At 40.1% G+C, this 19,986-nt stretch overlaps 1 protein-coding gene across 5 annotated transcripts in view; it reads left to right on the top strand.

Annotated features, from left to right (window-relative positions):
- Window positions 1–19,986, top strand: part of RC3H2 (ring finger and CCCH-type domains 2) — a 43,607-nt gene that overhangs the window by 17,972 nt on the left and 5,649 nt on the right. For 4 of the 5 annotated variants that reach the window (XM_065572568.1, XM_065572569.1, XM_065572567.1 and 1 more), the window contains 12 exons: window positions 5,777–5,889; window positions 6,493–6,801; window positions 7,953–8,167; window positions 9,891–10,318; window positions 11,853–12,023; window positions 12,905–13,060; window positions 14,614–14,827; window positions 14,973–15,057; window positions 16,909–16,990; window positions 17,609–17,743; window positions 18,395–18,502; window positions 19,504–19,652. In XM_065572568.1, coding sequence (XP_065428640.1) covers window positions 5,777–5,889; window positions 6,493–6,801; window positions 7,953–8,167; window positions 9,891–10,318; window positions 11,853–12,023; window positions 12,905–13,060; window positions 14,614–14,827; window positions 14,973–15,057; window positions 16,909–16,990; window positions 17,609–17,743; window positions 18,395–18,502; window positions 19,504–19,652 — 2,165 coding nt within the window. The remainder of the gene's footprint in view (window positions 1–5,776; window positions 5,890–6,492; window positions 6,802–7,952; window positions 8,168–9,890; window positions 10,319–11,852; window positions 12,024–12,904; window positions 13,061–14,613; window positions 14,828–14,972; window positions 15,058–16,908; window positions 16,991–17,608; window positions 17,744–18,394; window positions 18,503–19,503; window positions 19,653–19,986) is intronic. The other variant, XM_065572570.1, reaches the window with a different exon arrangement.

Below are 19,986 nucleotides of genomic sequence, written 5' to 3'. Positions count from 1 at the left end.
TTTCTCAGAACATTTTGCTTTCTGACACCAAGATAAATGTATCCATCAATTTCCTTTCTGGTGACACTTCTAGCAGGTTTGGTCGGGACTCGCTGTGGGCATTGTGCTAGCTGCTTCTTTCTCAGGGGGCTGTCTCCGTGTGACCTGTGAGAAAGCTGACATTAGGGGTCTTTTCTTTCCTTCTTTCTAATCACTGGTTCACAATCAATGCTGGAAAAATGTACTGATCCACCAGTGTGTTCTTCAGTGTATTAAGATCTACAGATCTGACCATGGGTCTTTTTGCCTGCTTTCAGGCTAGAGCTCAGAGCTGTGAATTGCTGGTTCAGGGATATGCCCCTCCTGGTGAAGAGCTGGCCAGTTTGTTGGACGGAAAGATTGACTTCACCTGCTGTTGAGTTTAAGGATTGTTGGATCTAAAACTTTTTAAAAACTAAACCAAAAACTAATATTATCTGTTGCAATTAGGCTTAAATTTGGCTGGACCTGTCAAACTTTTGGGTCGGCTTTTAGGACTGAGCACTTAATTGCTTGCCTTCATTCCTGAAGCTCTGAGCAGCACACTTCCTGGCATACCTTTTGCAGCTTTTCTTTGATCCCAGCATAACAGACCTACATGCAGAGAAGCCTAATGCAAAATTCTGCTTCTCTTGCATCTCTCCCCAATCAGAGTGTATAGATAGTGAACTCTGCTAGCTTTGTGGCCCAGGTAACCCCCCAACACAGGAAAGGAGCTCCTAGGTCTTCCTCCGCTGGACCAGGAGAGAACCAGGGCTGCAGAATCGAGGAGGTGGCAAGTAATGCACTCCTTCGCACAAAGCAGGAAATAAAAGAAGCAGGGTGGTTTCTCTGAGCCAAAAATCACAACTGCCAAACTTCTTGAGAATGCCTTGTAAACTACTGCTCCATCTTCTCCCTCTCCCACTGCAAAGGTGGGGAAGGAGGACTGAGACAAATGGCACGGTGGGAAGAGGTTTCTCCACCTGAGCCTGCCTTGGGATCCAGTGCTGGTGACAATGGTTCCAACAGTGGGTGCCCTCCATTTCAGTGGCCAGTGCGAGGCCACAGAAGGCAAACACAAAATCTAGTTGACAAGATTACATTGAGCACTTAACTTTTTATGCCTTACTTACAGGCATTAGCCAGCCCCTTTTTTCTATGGGGACCTCTCAGCTGGGCTTCCCTCATCCAACAAGTTCCTGGCATTCAGGGTATACAGAGGTAGAAACTGGGATTCCCCACTGGCAGCCATATGGCTGGCTGGTATGCACATCCTCTCCTCCAAGACTTGTTTCTAACTGCACTGACAAGGGGATCAAAGGAACATGGAGCAACCAAAGGCAAAATCCTTCAAGGGGAAAGCTGACTGCTGCAGAGGAGCATGTGGATCAGACAGAGACTTCTCTTAGAGGAGAGTCCATTGATAGAGATTCTCTGGGTTATAGTCAGGAGCAGAGGATGGAAGAGGATAATGTAAGGGCCAGATCCGATGAGAAACATTCACATAAAGAATCGGACACATCAGAAAAGGGCAGACAAATAAACAGTGACAAGTTTTTTAAAGTGGTTGTACACAAATGCTAGAAGTCTAAATACTAAGATGGGTGAACTAGAGTGCCTCGTGATAAAGGAGGATATTGGTATAATAGGCATCACAGAAACCTGGTGGACTGAGGACAATCAATGGGACACAATCATTCCGGGGTACAAAATATAGGGGTCACCAAATGAAATTAATAGGCTGAGGATGTTAGGGAGATTCCCAAACCTGAGCCGGCTTTTGTAGGTGACGGATCTGAGGAACTGTCACAGATTGAAGTGTCACTAGAGGAGGTTTTGGAATTAATTGATAAACTTAACAAGTCACCGGGACCGGATGGCAGTCACCCAAGAGTTCTGAAAGAACTCAAATGTGAAGTTCCGCAACTATTAACTAGGGTTTGTAACCTGTCCTTTAAATCGGCCGCTGTACCCAACAACTGGAAGATAGCTAATGTAACGCCGATATTTAAAAAGGGCTCTAGAGGTGATCCCAGCAATTACAGACCGGTAAGTCTAACGTTGGTACCGGGCAAATTAGTCGAAACAATAGTAAAGAATAGAATTGTCAGACACATAGAAGAACATAAATTGTTGGGCAGAAGTCAACATGGTTTCTGAAAAGGGAAATCGTGTCTTACTAATCTATTAGAGTTCTTTGAAGGGGTCAACAAACATGTGGACAAGGAGGATCCGGTGGACATAGTGTACTTAGATTTCCAGAAAGCCTTTGAACAAGGTCCCTCACCAAAGGCTCTTACGTAAATTAAGTTGTCATGGGATAAGAGGGAAGGTCCTTTCATGGATTGAGAACTGGTTAAAAGACAGGGAACAAAGGGTAGGAATTAATGGTAAATTCTCAGAATGGAGAGGGGTAACTAGTGGTGTTCCCCAAGGGATGGTCCTAGGACCAATCCTATTCAACTTATTCATAAATGATCTGGAGAAAGGGGTAAAAAGTGAGGTGGCAAATTTTGCAGATGATACTAAACTGCTCAAGATAGTTAAGACCAAAGCAGACTGTGAAGAACTTCAAAAAGATCTCACAAAACTAAGTGATTGGGCAACAAAATGGCAAATTAAATTTCATGTGGATAAATGTAAACTAATGCATATTGGGAAAAAATAACCCCAACTATACATACAATATAATGGGGGCTAATTTAGCTACAACAAATCAGGAAAAAGATCTTGGAGTCATTGTGCTTAGTTCTCTGAAGACGTCCACGCAGTGTGCAGAGGCGGTCAAAAAAGCAAACAGGATGTTAGGAATCATTAAAAAGAGGATAGAGAATAAGAAGGAGAATATATTATTGCCCTAATGTAAATTGATGGTATGCCCACATCTTGAATACTGCGTATAGATGTGGTCTCCTCATCTCAAAAAAGATATACTGGCACTAGAAAAGGTTCAGAAAAGGCCAACTAAAATGATTAGGGGTTTGGAACGGGTCCCATACATGGAGATATTAAAGAGGCTAGGACTTTTCAGCTTGGAAAAGAGGAGTCTAAGGGGAGATATGATAGATGTATATAAAATCATGAGTGATGTGGAGAAAGTAGATAAGGAAAAGTTATTTACTTATTCCCATAATACAAGAACTAGGGGTCACCAAATGAAATGAATATGCAGCAGGTTTAAAACAAACAAAAGGAAGCTCTTCTTCACACAGCGCACAGTCAACTTGTGGAACTCCTTGCCTGAGGAGGTTGTGATGGCTAGGACTATAACAGCGTTTAAAAGAACTGGATAAATTCATGGAGGTTAAGTCCATTAATGGCTATTAGCCACGATGGGTAAGGAATGGTGTCCCTAGACTCTGTTTGTCAAAGGATGGAGATGGATGGCAGGAGAGAGATCACTTGATCATTACCCGTTAGGTTCACTCCCTCTGGGGCACCTGACATTGGCCACTGTCGGTAGATAGAGTACTGGGCTAGATGGACCTTTAGTCTGACCCAGTACGGTCGTTCTTATGTTCTTAAGGAAACCGACACGTCTGGCTCCCCAGGACATTACTTAACCCTGCCTCAGATATCCTTATCTCGTATGGACAAAAACTGTAAAACTGAAACCAAAGAGGGATGTGATCGTCACTGCCTCCCCAAGAGGCTGCACACCCAGAATGAACCCTGTTATTTTTAAGTTCAGAGTCCGAATCTTTCAGACTCTAGTTAAAGTTTCTGTAGGGTGCAGGCTCCCTGTCCAAAGCACTCGTCTAGAAAGAAAACGGCAAAGAAAAGCTATTATGAAGAGGGCTGAGTCTTCTTCATGGAAAGAACTTCAGCTCTCCAGGTCAGAACTAATGAGACAAATAGTGAAATACAGGAAAGATTCTTCTTTTGGGAATACTCGAAGACCAAGCTAAGGAGAATAACTGCTGCCTGGGACCTTCCTACAGATGAGCCTTCTATTTTAAAAGAAGTGGAAAAAAGACATAGTCAACAAAATGAAAAGAATGAGAGGGCCCAGAAAAAACCAGGCTCTGTGGCACAGTGGATAGTGCTGCGGACTTCTAATAATAAATGTGGTGGGTTTGTATCCAACTAGTTACCAACAGACAGGTAAGTGGATTCCTATCTATGAAGGGCATTACAAAGCAGCTTCAGCAACACTGTGGGCCTCCACAGCATCCACCCCCTCCACTTGAGTAATCCTACCATGGGTAGACATGTCCAGCTTCCTCTCGGGGAAAAAAAGCCCACGGGGCTACCAGCGAACTTTCAGAAGATATCCTTGACTTCATTGTTTATCTTGGATGCCTCTTTCCGTGGTTTTCATTTCTCAGGTAGGGTCAGCAACACAGGCATGTTCTTGGAAAGCAGATACCGAAGCAAAGAAAATCTTGTCAACATCACTATATGCTAGAGAGAAAATTATGGAGAGCTGATGGACAGAGGTAGTGGCTGAGACTGAGGGTGGGGAACAGAAGGAAACACTTCCATCTGCAAGGCAATATAAAAGGGAATAAAAGCCCAGCTTGTATGGTCAGTCCTTCCAAGGCCATTCTGTGAGCAGGTACAACTAAAAAATAAAATCAATACAGTAAAGGAAGGTGTAAAAATAAATTTAAAAATCCCCAACTCTTTCCTGTTGCGTGACCCCTGACACATCCATTCAGAAACAATCTCTGATTGGTGGCAGACTCTTCTCCTTTACACACAAATGTCTGCCTGTCACACTGGGCAAATAGGTGTTGGAGACACACTCAGTACAACTAAGCAGAATATCAGGCACGATTTGTTTTATCCCTGGAATTAAGTGTTGATATGTGCCTTATATATGATGTAAGGATAGGATTTTCAAAGCCAGCTAAGGGATTTGGATCCCAAAATCTCCACCTAAAAATATGTATATGAGGGATAGGATTTAGTTCTTATCCCTATCTCCTTCAGTTTTGGGGTGATAAAGGCAGTTCTTAATTCATGGGAGGCATTCCTTTTCATCTGAGAACTGATTGGAAGGATGTTAATGGAGTAGTTCTCTTGCTGCCCTCTGGATTGGAGAGTAACAGAAACCTACTATGTGATCAGCCTCCAGGAATTTTACCCTGGTATTGTGGGATAGACAATACAAGTCTGTCATAGTTTTGCTTTAAAACAACTGAACACAAATATGTTCCTTTAGAGCTTTCCTTGTTCCAGGAGTTCCCAAACTGGGGGTTGCAACCCATTGGGCGGGGGATGGGGGGGCAGAGGTGTTACAATATAACCAGGGCTCTTGCATTAAAATTACATTTTAAAATTATTTTAAAAACATTTTTAATTTATAAGGGGGGGTTGCCAATACAAAAAGTTTAAGAACCGCTGATATATTCCTATTGATTATGAGCCCTAAAATAAGAAGGTTTTTTTTTCTTGAAGAGACACTTTCACAGGGAAAAAAAAAGCAAAAAAGTGCACACACTCAAAATTTGGATGTGTGATTCTTAGGAGGTTGGGGTTGAGGTGTTAGTCAGGATTATGAGGGCATAATGACCCTGAAAGCCATGGCATCTTGTAATTAGTCCCTGACAAATTCATGATTGTGAGCAAAACTTTCTGAATGCCGTACGCCGCAGAGCTAGCCACGATGAGCTAATTTGTAATGTCAGTGAAAAACTTCCTTATCTAAAGGGGCGATTGAGAGTGAAAATTGTCAACATTTGCATGGCTGGATTTATATCTATTTTTTAAAACTACTTATATTTAAACTTGTATTGGATTTTAAGTGGGATTTTTTTTTCCTATTTTTAAGCCGCAACCAAATAGCAAATATAAAACGAGTATGTGCCGAGATCTGCGACAGCAAGGGGGATGTCCGCGAGGAACTAACTGTACATTTGCTCACTCTCAGGAAGAGCTTGAAAAGTAAGTCTGGGGATGGTGTTGTTCTTTCCATCAAATCAAGGCAGCTTTCATGAGATCTTGAAAGTAGCTTCCTTTATGTGTGAATTCATTTCTAGGGATCCTTGAATTACAAGAGAGCTGTTGTGCAAATTAGACCTCTTAAAAATAACATCTATAAATAAATTGCCAGAATTGCCCTTTACTTACTCTCAGAATATAGCAGAAGCAAAATTTTCCTGCACAAAATTGACTCTGGGCCTGGCACCTTAAGAGGTTTGCAATGGCGCAAACTGAGGAATAATATCCATTAGGTCTTAATCAGCAGTTCTTTATTCCTAACTCAATTTACCAAATATCTCATGTATAACTTCATAAAGCTATTTCCACCCAGACCCATCTCCAAATTAACAACTCTGATGCCTCTCAGAGGATGAGTTGGTCTTTTACTGTAGAGTGAAATGTCTGATGTTCTACTTGTCTCTCCAAACTAGTGCTCATGGTTTAAGTTAAATTGTGAAGTGCTGTTAATGATCTCCCGCTCATCCCTTCTGTCATGTCAGTTTTACAAATGCATTAGACTGCACAACGTAAACTCCTTTATCAGATTTGTCTTTGTAAATATAGGTATCGTTTGAGGAACAAAAAGATCAGCGCAACTGTGAGAACATTCCCTCTCTTAAATAAAGTTGGTGTCAACAGCACTGTCTCAACCACAGCAGGAAATGTAATCTCGGTCATAGGAAGCACTGAAACAACAGGAAAGATGGTGCCGAGTTCCAATGGGATTGCAAATCTGGAAAGTGGTGTTCCCCAATTGATTCCTCGCTGCGCTGAAACCTCTTTAAGAGTTCTGGAGAATGTCAAGAAGGGGGGAAAGTCTGGAGCCAGTGGTCAAAATGCCTCTGGGTCTCCTACAGAATCACTATCTGAAAAGTATGTATTGCTGTGGGCTAAAAGAATTGGGATCAAATATTCTAATGTCCACATTTTGCATTTTTCCTATCCTTGCAAGCAAAAGAGAGGTGATAATAGTCTGAATTATGTTCATGAGTAGTTTCTGTTTTAGTCTTTGCTACTAAGTGAGTCATAGATACTGAACTCTGGTTCTGTTTTATGCTCTCCACAAGTTGAAGGGCATATGTTTTTCTTTTCCTCATGACTGAAGTAGCCAGTTGCCCTTTAAAGGGTAATATATAAGCCATGCATTTCAGAAAATCTGCTGTGGCTCGTGTGCAAGCCTAATAGAAGACTTTCCAAAGGGCACAACAGTGCATTCTACCTATTGAAGGCCAGAGTTGAGCTTGAAGAGGGAATGGCCTCTTCTAAGTGAGGTGTTAGGAGATGATATATCCAAGTAATGTATCAGGTAGGAGGGAAAGGGGGAGATGCATTGGAGATGCTCCTTGGTTGTGTAGAAATGCAAGGTCTGATTTAGCAGTGGAGATGTAATTTTGTTACTCAGAAGGTCCACCCGAGTTGTGTCAGTGCTTTAGTTTTTAAATAATCTCATAGAGAATGGCTAAATTAGTACAGCTCTCCACATCCCTTCTCTTCCCCTGTTTCCTGCACAGTATCTAATCTGTCATTGGGGTTATTCAGTTTAAAAACAATTTGCATCCATAATTTATTTCTTTATAGTAGAGTTTTGCAGAATAGTCATTGCATTTCCTGTTATCAAAAACATTCTTTTGTAGTCCTGGAGGTTTTCCAGGTATCACCTTTTTAAAATTATTTGGGCATTGTCCAAACAGCACTGGACCTCAGACCAGCTTTTCAATGCCCATCTGTTGTTTCCAGAGCATGCTTTCAGTACTGGTATTTGAGCTCTAGGTACAAACTAAAAGGTTTAGATCAGTTTATGAGTGCATGATGTTCTCTTGAAGATAGTCTGCTTTTTAATAATAGCATCAATGTTAGATTTAAAAATATAATTGAAGTCTTCAGAAATTCCAGTGGAGATAATGAAGAATTTGGGCTATGTCATATTGGAGTGTTTTGTGTTTTGAGTTAGAAATTACTAAAGACGAATACAAATAATAAGTAGTAAATGCAAATCCATTTTATTTCTTTGCAATTCTTTTCAGTAAAATTTGTTCTCCACCCAAGACTCCTGTAAGCCAGGCAGCAGCTACCTCAGCTGGTGGTCCTAATATTGGAACAGAGATGAATTCTCTGCCTCCAAAATCCAGCCCATTTGTAACCAGAGTACCTGTCTACCCTCCACATTCTGATAATGTTCAGTATTTTCAAGATCCCAGGACACAGTTGTCCTATGAAGTTCCACAGTACCCCCAGACAGGTGAGTGACATGGTTGCTGATACACAGGCAATCCTTTTCTTTTAGAAATAGAAATTAAATAGAAATTAATGGAGATATCCCATCTCCTAGAACTGGAAGGGACCTTGAAAGGTCATCCAGTCCAGCCCCCTGCCTTCACTAGCAGGACTAAGTACTGATTTTGCCCCAGATCCCTAAGTGGCCCCCTCAAGGATTGAACTCACAACCCTGGGTTTAGCAGGCCAATGCTCAAACCACTGAGCTATCCTGCTACCCCTCCCACCCATGTCAGGTCCTGTATAAACTTGAATGTGTTTCAATGTTTGTGCTTTCTACATTTCTTCAAATCCCAGTGGCACCAAGTCATGTGGGGCTTATTTGCTGGGTCTCCTAGTTTCAGCAGAGCCCAATACCCAAGCTTTTTAACTCTGAATATTATGATTTGAGTAAAGAGAGGGATGCAGAATGCAGGAGCATTGCTACACTCTTTGCATTATTTCCATATATAACTAGAGAGGTCTCCAACATTCTTTAAAGGAAGTTTAGCAACATTTAAACCATGCCTGCTTATTGGAGAGGGGACAGATGTGTGAAGATTTGTGTTGTGGAGAAAAGTTTTGTTTGCTTTCTTTGCGTGAAACATGTGAGACTCCATCTTGCTAGCATCCTTCATGGAGCTGGCTTAGCAGTCTCCTTCTATAATGTCTTAATGGAAACACCACCCTTCTTCACCCCTCCATGTGGCCAGTTATTTACTGCTCGCCCACAATGAGGGCCAGTCTCTGCACTCCAATATGTATGGGTCTAACTTCAGTCTGTGTGCATCCATGGGCGGAATTTAGTCCAGGTTATGCATTTCCCACTAACATTTACAGACCTGAATAACTCAAGCTTTTTCCCAAATCTCTTCTAGCCATCTGTATACACAGACAGTCCTAGTGTGTCTCTCATAGACTGCACAAATGTCTTTATGCCCTTGAGGAATGGTTTGTTTGAGTATTTATCTAGGCAGAGACCTTGGAGGGAGACACTCTATGTACCAAGTGCCTCTGCGTACTGTGCTTGGTATTTTGGTAAGCTAACAAGCACCATGTTAGGTAGAAGAAAAAGGTTTCTATTAAGTGCAACCAAGGAAACTGCTGTATCATTTGTTCTAACTTCAGGCAGGTCCCAGCTGTCGGAGTAGGGTGTAGGAGGGGGAAATGATCTATTCTGCAATGTAAAAAGTAAACCACATGCCAACTGATGGCTTAAAGACCCTCAGAATTCCTTAGACCCAAAATGTTGATATATAAACAGAGATGACAGACCTTTTTCTTTAAAAAAAATATATATGGTTAGATAATAGATATATCTATATATAGATATATCTATCTATACACACACACATACATACAGATACAGACAGACACAGTATGGAGAGAAAGTGCTAAATTGCCACCTGTTCTTGTAAAATTTTTAAAAGTGCTACCATATGGTGGAAAACACCACTCCTCTGCTACCCCTCCCACCCATGTCAGGTCCTGTGAACACACTGTACACTGTTAGTACTGTCCCTGCAGAGCCTGTTCTCAGACATGCAGTGTACATCCACAGAGAAGTGATGGAATTAATAGGGGGCCTATAGAATCAAGACACTTTACTCTGAAGTCAGTATCAAGTGCTACTTAAAATTTTAGAACCGTTTTAAAATTCTGGATTATATTGAGACTAAGTTAAACATGCTTTTTTTCCAATTTTCAAGGATACTACCCACCACCTCCAACAGTACCAGCTGGTGTGGCTCCCTGTGTTCCTCGCTTTGTGAGGTCCAGTAATGTTCCAGAATCCTCCCTCCCACCTGCTTCCGTGCCATATGCCGATCATTACAGTACATTTCCCCCTCGAGATCGACTGAATTCTCCTTACCAACCTCCTCCTCCGCAGCCGTATGGACCAGTTCCTCCCGTCCCTTCTGGAATGTATGCTCCAGTGTATGACAGCAGGCGCATCTGGCGTCCACAGATCTACCCAAGAGATGACATTATTAGGAGCAATTCTTTACCTCCAATGGATGTGATGCACTCATCTGTCTATCAGACATCATTACGCGAAAGATATAATTCATTGGATGGGTATTACTCCATGGCTTGCCAACCTCCAAATGAGCAGAGGACTGTGCCTTTACCAAGGGTAAGTGAGAATGGAAAAGAAAAGAGATGATTTACTTTAAAAGTAATGACAGAAATCATACCCTGTTTCCCCGAAAATAAGACATCCTCCGAAAATAAGGCCTACTTACAGTTTTGCCTCTCGTTGTAATATAAGGCATCCCCCCGATAATAAGACCTCCCCGATAATAAGGCATCCACCGATAATAAGGCATTTTTCATTTCTGAAAAATAAGACATCCCCTGAAAATAAGACCTAGCGCATCTTTGGGAGCAAAAATTAATATAAGACACTGTCTTATTTTCGGGGAAACAGGGTACTACCTAATTAGCCCAGAGCTCTTTTCTTGCCTTGGATTTACACTTGTCAAGCAGCAACCCCAAAACCAGTTGTTTTTTAAACCATAATAGTCAGATCTTTGTCCTTTCGGGTAGGGCTATCTTAGACCCCTTTGCTCCTCTGCTTACAAACACACATCAGCTAAATTAATTACACACATCCTGGATGTTGTCTACTCCAATTTCCTTGATTCACATTATGACATGACTCTATGCATTGAGGAAGACACTTTGGATCCAAGATGCATCTCCCTCGGCCTAGATCCTGTATTGACAGCTAAAAATGGGACTCCAGTCCAAAGGATCCTGACCCAGGGATGTCAAATGCATGGCCTGCGGGCCAGATCCAGCCTGCTAAATGTATTTATATAGCCCAGAGGATATAGTCAGGTTGTTCAGAATCTCAACTGTCTTTTTTTTTTTTTAGTACATTTCTAGCCCTCCTAGTCGCAGAGAGAACCTTTCAAATGTAAACTGAATGTAATCAATACAGTAACGTTTGCTTGCATGTGCAGATGGCTTCTGACAATAACTTGGGGGGTTGAACTCTCCTGCCCCTATTAATCTCATTGGAATGTCAGCTCCAGTGATGACACTTCAGTTGCAACCTTAACTGTTTCACTGCAGAGCATTTTAGCATATGGACTAGGGAGTTAAGCCCAAGGGGAGGTGGGAATTAGGAGTTGCTGCAGAGAAGGAAATCCAGAGGAAAGAACAAAGGAGATGAAGAGAAAGGAGGATGGAAAGGGGAGAATTAGTGGTGACGATACAGGGGAGCAGATTTTCACACTGAGTGATGCTGAATGTGACGATAATGTACTGAATAAAAAATATCTAAAAGTTGAGTTACTGTGTAATGGCCAGATTGTCCCCTGGATCGCACTCTGAATCTCCCAGTGATATCAGTGGGAGATCATTGGGGGAGGGGGGAAAGAGTGTGGGGGCGGATGGCTCCTAAATTTATACCATGGCCTACGAACCATAATTAAACATGGAATCAATTTGACACCGTGCTGTACACGTTCCTCATCTTGTCTTCATTGTTTTCTCTTCTGCATACAAATATATACCTTGCGACTGGTATTTGGTAAGGTAGCTGTGACTGTTCCTTCCTTATTCCTCCATGTCTTGGCAGCTATGCGAAACCTATAAATTATCTGCATGATCCTGCTGTGAGTATTCAGACATTGATGCTCTCCTCCCATTGTTTACTCTAGGAGCCTTGTGGTCACTTGAAGACCAGTTATGATGATCAGTTAAGACGGAAGCCAGAGCAGTGGGCACAATACCACTCTCAAAAAACGCCGCTTGTGTCCTCAACCCTTCCTATGGCAACACAGTCTCCAACACCACCTTCTCCTCTCTTCAGTGTTGACTTCAGCACAGAGGTGAGAAACCAAAGAATTTCATGGTACTTTTGCTTTCTTTTTCTGCACTTACCAAAAGAGCTTTTCTGTCTCACTCTTTTGTGATTCTATTAGATCAAGTTCATCCCCCTGCAAGTACAGGATATAATCTCCTCAATAAAGAAAATATTGGATATTAAGCTGATGCCACACTTGATCACTGACAAAATGCCAAAATTAAGTGAAGAATTGGTTTAACTTTAAGGCAGCTTAACTTTATAGCACAGTGTTACTTTATTGTTAAGACTCTTATCCATAGTATGGAAACTATTGTAGAGCTTTACACACATCTCCTGTGCAGTTATAAATCATACCAACAGCATATCATGAATATCAATTGTAATTAACTGTGATTAGACCCTGTTACGAACCTTCAGATCTCTTGGTAAAGCACCGTGGATATAATTTTCCATTAGGAAGAACCCTCCCATTTTATTTTCTTGTTCATAATGGCGCTGCCACACGATGAGCAGGTGCATATGTGCCTGTAGTCCCAAAGAATGCATAAATTGAAATGAGAAGTGACAAGACCCTTGTAAAACATTTAGCTGTCAAAGTGTCAGCAGGCAAAGCAGCTATTTGTACAGGCGAAGCTTACTCCTGCTTGGAAGCAGTAAGCTTCACAGGCGCAAAATGTGGCTTGCAGTGGTTTGTGCTAAGGGTCGGTGCAGATTTACCAGTGGTTGGCCACTGATGGCTGAAATTGAGGCAGATCCCCAGCATGGACACGGACTTAGACTACCTGCTTCATATCTTGAAGCAGATTGATTTAATAGTCAACAGTAAGCAGTTTTTCAGTATGAACACCTTAATACTAAATTTCCTTTGTTTTTGTACCTTTTTTCCCCCTTCCTTTTCAATAGTTCTCGGAGAGTGTTAGTGACTTGAGTGGTACTAAATTTGAGGAAGACCATCTTTCACACTACTCACCCTGGTCCTGTGGTACTATCGGTTCCTGCATAAATGCCATCGACTCAGAGCCCAAGGATGTAATTGCCAATTCAAATGCTGTGTTAATGGTATGGCTGTTCTGCGCTCTGCCTGCTCACTCATGGGGTGGAAAGTGTTGCAAGTGTTTCCATTTGATTGCCAAACTTAATTTGATTGCCAGGCCTTTTGTAAATAAACTTCTATTGATTATAATAAACTAAAATACTAAGTCTTGAGGTTAAACTGGTTCAGCTCATTTTAAACTGTTTGGAACAAACTTTTGCCCAGCTATGTAAACAAACTATCCTCTTATCAGTGGGGGAAAAAATACAGTGGTGGTTATAACATTCTTAGACTTAAGACAAACTACTTTAATACCAAATCAGGGTTAATAAAATGTACTGTTGGCCATAACATCTTCAGTAAATAATTTATAATTCAAGACTCCTACTCCTCAGACTTTTTTGTTACACTGACTTGGATGAATGGATGGACAACTATGAGGCTCTATAATAAGGATTTTCACTTGTGGTCAGGTTGCTTGCAAAACTGTGCACCTTCAGCTGTTTCTTCCTCCTCTAGTGGATAGCGCTTCCCATTTAAGAGATGTCTACAATAGTGTAATAATATCAGGACTATTGTTACTTCATTTGTGTAATTTCCCTTAAACAGAGATCTCACTCTGCTAAAAGGCTTTTGGAATGGACGTATCCTCCTACTGTGTGTGTGTGTGTGTGTGTGTAAAAAAAAAAAAAAAAAAAAAAAAAAAGAAACCTTGAAATATATGGAAATATAATTGAACGAAAATACAGCATAACCTTGTTTTATTGGATTGAAATTGGGTACACAAAATTAATTGAGGTTTGAATAAACTGGAGAATAAAACCTATTTAATACACATCCAGGGAGATGACCTCATTTTGGATAAGTAAGGTCTCGTATGCATGTTGGGGATTTCTGTCCTACTCTGGTATGATCAAGGGTAGGTCTATACTTACCTCCGGGTCCGGCGGTAAGCAATCAATCTTCTGGGATCGATCCCGGAAGTGCTCGCCGTCGACGCCGGTACTCTTTCTCCGCGAGAGGAGTACACGGAGTCGACGGGGGAGCCTGCCTGCCACGTCTGGACCCGCGGTAAGTTCGAACTAAGGTACTTCGACTTCAGCTACGTTATTCATGTAGCTGAAGTTGTGTATCTTAGTTCGAAGTGGGGGGTTAGTGTGGACCCAGGCCCAAGTAGCTGCCGCTCATGCATCCTGCACCATAAGGGCAATCCTGTCTCAATTCTCTGCTAGCTCTACCCCACCTTCCTCAGTATTAGCAAGGATGTTTAGGGTCATACTGTGGAAATGGTGTTTTACAGCAGCTGGGCTTTTTTTCTGAGAGGAAACAGTAAAGCTTTAAAAAAAAGAGAAGTGTGTCCTGTTCCACTGTTAATCACCGTCTGGTGCCAGCTGGCCACTAAATCCCGATAGGTAAGAGTCATTCTGTCCCCTCCCAGCTTGCTGGCTGGTCAGGTTGGAGCTAATCACCTTGTGTAATAATGGTTATTTAATGACCCCTGGCCTTTTGAATGACCCAACCAAATGTGTTGAACTGCAAATCAGCCTCTTGTACCTTCTTGTCTCTCCTAAATGTATAGGATTTGGACAGTGGAGATGTTAAGAGGAGAGTTCATCTATTTGAAACTCAAAGAAGGGCAAAGGAAGAAGATCCTATAATTCCCTTTAGTGATGGACCGATCATCTCCAAGTGGGGTGCAATCTCCAGATCATCCCGCACAGGTTATCACACAACAGATCCTATTCAGGCCACTGCTTCCCAAGGAAGTGCTACTAAGCCCATCAGTGTGTCAGGTACAGTAAATGCTTCCTATTGCCAGCACCGCATATGCCACACAGCCGTTTAGATCACTGCTGTGGACAGTTAATAACTCTGTGTATATGCATATTCTCTTATTGAAATTGGGAAGACATTTAATTGTACTTTAATTTGTTCTAGATTATGTCCCTTACGTCAATGCTGTTGATTCAAGATGGAGTTCCTGTGGCTCAGATTCTACTGCATCAGCACGCTATATAGAACGGTATGAACTTCCCCTAGTGGCTTTTGTTCAAACTGTTGTGCTATAATTTACAGCTATTCTAAAAATCCCAGGCAGAAGGAAAAAATATCTAGAGTATGAATTACCTAGTAATTTTAAACGTGGCAAGTGCTTTGACTTTATGCATCATCACGCATTGGAATTACAAATTCTAATAATTAAACTAGGATAAATCTGATGTAGCTATTGTTAGCATCAGTGTGCTGAAGTGGACCGGTCACAGAACTGGGAACCAGCGATTGTTGAGCTGTAATCCCAACCCAGATATTGATTGCCATGTGCGGCCTTCAGCAAGTCACTTCACTTCTCTGCCTCAGTTTCCCTCAGGGTGGATTTGATTTAAATCAAATTCATTTAAATCATAATTTAAATCATTAGTCAAGAAGACTCGATTTAATCATGGATTTCTACATAAAAGTGCATTCTTGTTGGTTGTTATAACCTTAATACATATCCTTCACAACTCAGAGATAGATGTAGGTTTCATTTTTAGAAGGTGATTTATTTTGAAAACTTTTCAGATTAGTTTTACAGCTATATCAGAAAATGAATAATTGTTTGGTTATTTCAGGTAATTGAAGCAGATATTTATGAAGTCATTGGGAGGTGAACTATCTCCAATTCAACACATTAATCATTAATATTTGGAGTATTTTCTTGCCATGCTGTATTAGGAGGAGAACATCACCAGACAAACATTTAAATTGTTTTATTTAACTAAAACAACAACGTTATCTATTCTGGATTTTTTTCCTCAATGGCAAACATATAATATTTTAATAAAACAAGCATATGAATTTTTGAATTTAAACATTCAAGTTTTTTTAAATCAGGTTTGTTTTTATTAAAATTGTTTTTAACTAAAATAGTTAAATGAAATATTTAAAAAAAAAAAAAAAAACCAAATTAAATAGACTGTCAGCCAAGTCAACATGAGAAACTTAAAATATTGGCTTCTGCAGCTAACTCAGTTGTCTTCACCTTCGTTTTCCTGTTTGTTCATAATCTGGAAAAGAAAAACAAGCTTTCCTGCTTTTTCAGGTCTCAAACAGTTTCTCAATTTGGATGAATTAAGTCCAAAAGAAGAAAATATTTTTTCCACACCACACAAATTTGCAGAGGGACAATAGGGTTGAGGTCTATTATTTCTGACCTCTTATTTATTTATTTATTTATTTATTTATTTAAAACCATTTTTGCTGTTAACAAGCATGTTATCTCTGGAGAGACAAATCCACAGTTTGAGAATTGCAAAACTAAGCATCTCTGATGGTATCTTCTAGACTGAGCACTGAGTCTCATTGCATAGATAGAAAGATTAACCTAAATAATCTATACAGAAGCCCCTGGAACCCCATAAGATTGGGTCCCTAATCCATGAACTATTGGAACTCATTTACAAAACCTTTTCTTAAACATTACATGAATATATTGTCTCATACTATAGAATTAGAATTTGTAATCCCTATTCCATAATGAGGTATCTTTGAGCTATAATGTATCTTAATTAAAACTATCTTTTCCTCAAAAAACATTTTATCAAAAAAATCCAATTTAAATTTAAAAAATCTGATTTTTGTTTTTAAATCATTTATTTTTATCCACCCTGGTTTCCCTGTATGTAAAATGAAGGTACTTGCCCACCTCACAGGGATGTTGTGAGGACTAATTAGGTAATGTTTGTAAAGTGCTAAGTATTATTTCATGCACACAACTTTTATCCAGATGCCTAAGCTGTTTAGAGCTAAATTGCAAAGCTTGAGGGGTCATCGAGAAAATGATTCATTCTTTTATCACTGTGTATGACAGTAACAGCTGCTTTTCTCTTTAAAGGGAAAGATTCATAGTTACTGATTTATCTGCTCACAGAAAGCATTCTAGTACTGGAGATCTACTGAGCATTGAACTACAACAAGTAAGATGATGTACCGTGATTACAACTTTATATAATATAGTGTTTTTCATATAAACTATCTCAAAATGCTTTGCAGAATTTAATTGTACAATTACCAAAGTTTCTGATAGGAATGAGAAAGCTAGAGCCTAGTCCTATTAACACTTAACCCCAGGTATGGTGCTTATTAACCTGAGCAGTCCCATTTATTTTACAGAAGCTCCCCCGTCTTACGCAAGCGTTCCGTTCCAGAACGCCTTGCATAAGTCAAGTTTTACGTAAGTCAAGAATGTATCTCCTCCAATTACGCGCCAAGAAAAAAAGTGCTTACGGAACTTTTTCCGTAAGCCCAGATTTCCTTAAGTCGGGTTTGCGCAACCAGGGGAGCGTCTGTAATAGGGTTGCTCATGGTAGAAAGTGCCATGTCTGTTAAGTATTGGTATTTGCAGGATCCAGCCCTGGGATCGGGGAAGACGTTTTTCCCCGATGTATATTTGTATGCAGTGTATTCTGGGAGAATACATAATTGCCTGTTTAGAGAGAGCTGTTCTTTGTGTGGGGAGGTTTGTTTTGCAGTCTAACAATACAAAGTTTAAATGTAGTTGAGTAACTTTTATGTTTTTTCCCCCCTCCCCACAGGCCAAAAGTAATTCATTGTTACTTCAGAGAGAGGCTAATGCACTAGCCATGCAACAGAAGTGGAATTCCCTAGATGAAGGCAGTCGCCTTACCTTAAATCTTTTAAGCAAGGAAATTGATTTGAGGAATGGTGAGGTAAAGAAAAAGATGATTGGGATGTATCAGATCACTGAGGTTTTGGGGTATATATTTGGAAGTGTGACATTTTAAAATACTTATAACCTGCTCTTTTGGGTTAGTTACTGCTGCTACACGTGGTTCAGTGTCTGAGAGTGAGCAGATGCATTTGCTGTATTGCTTCTCAGTCAGGAGATGGCTTGATCATGGAGGGACTCCACAGAAATAAGTTCTGTTTTATTACACCCTTGTGGATTGCTGGGCAGGGGTAGATACACATTATACAGTTAATTGGAAGTATACTTAAACATGGAAGCTGGAAAGAGTCCACATCCATCAGTTCTCCCACCAGCTATTTACATTATGTCAAGAAAGCGATCCCTGTACTCTGCTCCAGTTGTAGATGATATAAAGCTAAAACCTCTGTTAGTGTGCTCTGAAAAAACATTCCCTTCCAACACCCACATACTTTACACTACTCTGCAAGTAAGCAGGAAGTGTCTAATCTTTTCTGTACCCAAAGACACCATTGGTATCCAAGTAGCTGTCCATTTCTTACTCCCCCCTCTAGCCCCTCTTATCTCAGGAATGTGGATTATATTATTTTCCATTTTCACTTGAATCCTTGAAGATTATATACAGAAAGTGAAAAGTCTCTTGTATTTCCAGGCTGACTATATTGAAGACTGTGCAGACACAAAGCCAGATCGGGACATTGAATTAGAGCTTTCCGCCCTTGATACTGATGAACCTGATGGGCAGGGTGAACAAATAGAGGTATGTACAAGAACTGCATGTTTGAAGAGGTTAAGAAATTCTTTGATTAGTTGTTGAGCTGTTTCTAGAAACTTTTTTGTAAAATCAATAATTATTCATGTTTATAGTGGAAAACCTTTTAAAATAAAAAGGTAGGTTTTATATTGAGCTCTGAATCTTCTTTGGCACCATTTTAGTATAGAATTTGGGCTGCTTTTGTGCTAGTCCCAGTCATCTGAGGTTGTCAATGTTGCTCTAATTGCAAACGTTTTTTAAACTTTTTTTCTTTTTGTTAAATACAAGATAGCATTAGTAATTTTTCCCAATATACAAAATGGAAACCAAAAGTATTTTAATACATGCAAAGTCTATTACAATATAGTAACTTAAACAAAACTTTTAAATCACCTCATTTCTAATACTAAATTCATTAAAAAATTGTCCTTGCTCTTTATATTCCTATTGTTGCCAGTGCCTCTGTCTTTTATATTTTATTTCTATTAATAGGCTGCATTCAGTTCCTTAAACATTATTTCTTTCACCTTCATTGTGCAGTCATAAAACGTTCTGATCTTGTTTCATACCACACAAAAGGAATCATCACAGCCCTTCTCTAAAGCAGTCATGCATTCAAAAAGAATAGATATCTGTCATTAAGGCTTTGCATAATATATACTGGTTCTTCTGGTTTCCATACCTCTCTTGTTGCTCCACTTGTTAAATATAAAGTGGGTTAAAAACTGGTTGAAAGACTGTATTCAAAGAGTAGTTATCAATGGTTTGTTGTCAAACTGGAGGTGGATATATCTAATATAGTCCTGCAGAGTCCATCCTGTGTCTGGTACTATTCAGTATTTTAATTAATGACTTGGATAAGGGAGTGGAGAACTTTCCAAAAGAAGAAGAGATTCTAGGAGTAGCCTTTGACCTCCAGAATCATTACATAAAATAAATAGAAATTGGAAGGCTTACCAAAACAAGTAGCCACAATATTGATGGACAATTCTATCTTCTTCCTGTAGGAGATTCTGGACATACAGCTAGGTATCAGTTCTCGGGATGATCAGCTGCTCAATGGAACAACTATAGAGAATGGACATTCACTCAAGAAACACCAAAAGGAACCTTTGGAGCAGAAGAGACAAAGTTTAGGTGAAGACCTTGTGATTCTGTGAGTGTTAGACAAAACAGCAGCATCAGAGTGGTTAAAACATGACTATTTAAAGAGGAACTGCTTAGCTTCTCACACTTGGATGAGACATCTGCACTGTGTATGCATGGTGAAGTGGGAAGAGACTGTTGAGAACTAGGAAGGATTGGCTTGTGATTATAAAACTCACTGAATGTACCATTGGTGCACCAGTTTTTATGCATTTGAGTTACCTATTTTTCAGTACATATTAGGTAACAATTGATATAAACCTATGTTTTATATATTCCCACACTGCACAGCAAATACAAAAGTATTTTTATAATTACCAGAATTCAGGGAAACTAGTCTCAGC

The sequence above is a fragment of the Chrysemys picta genome, chromosome 18 (assembly GCF_011386835.1).
Source record: "Chrysemys picta bellii isolate R12L10 chromosome 18, ASM1138683v2, whole genome shotgun sequence".
In the NCBI taxonomy this organism is placed as follows: Eukaryota; Metazoa; Chordata; order Testudines; family Emydidae; genus Chrysemys; species Chrysemys picta.
This window is presented reverse-complemented; position numbering and strand designations above follow the sequence as displayed.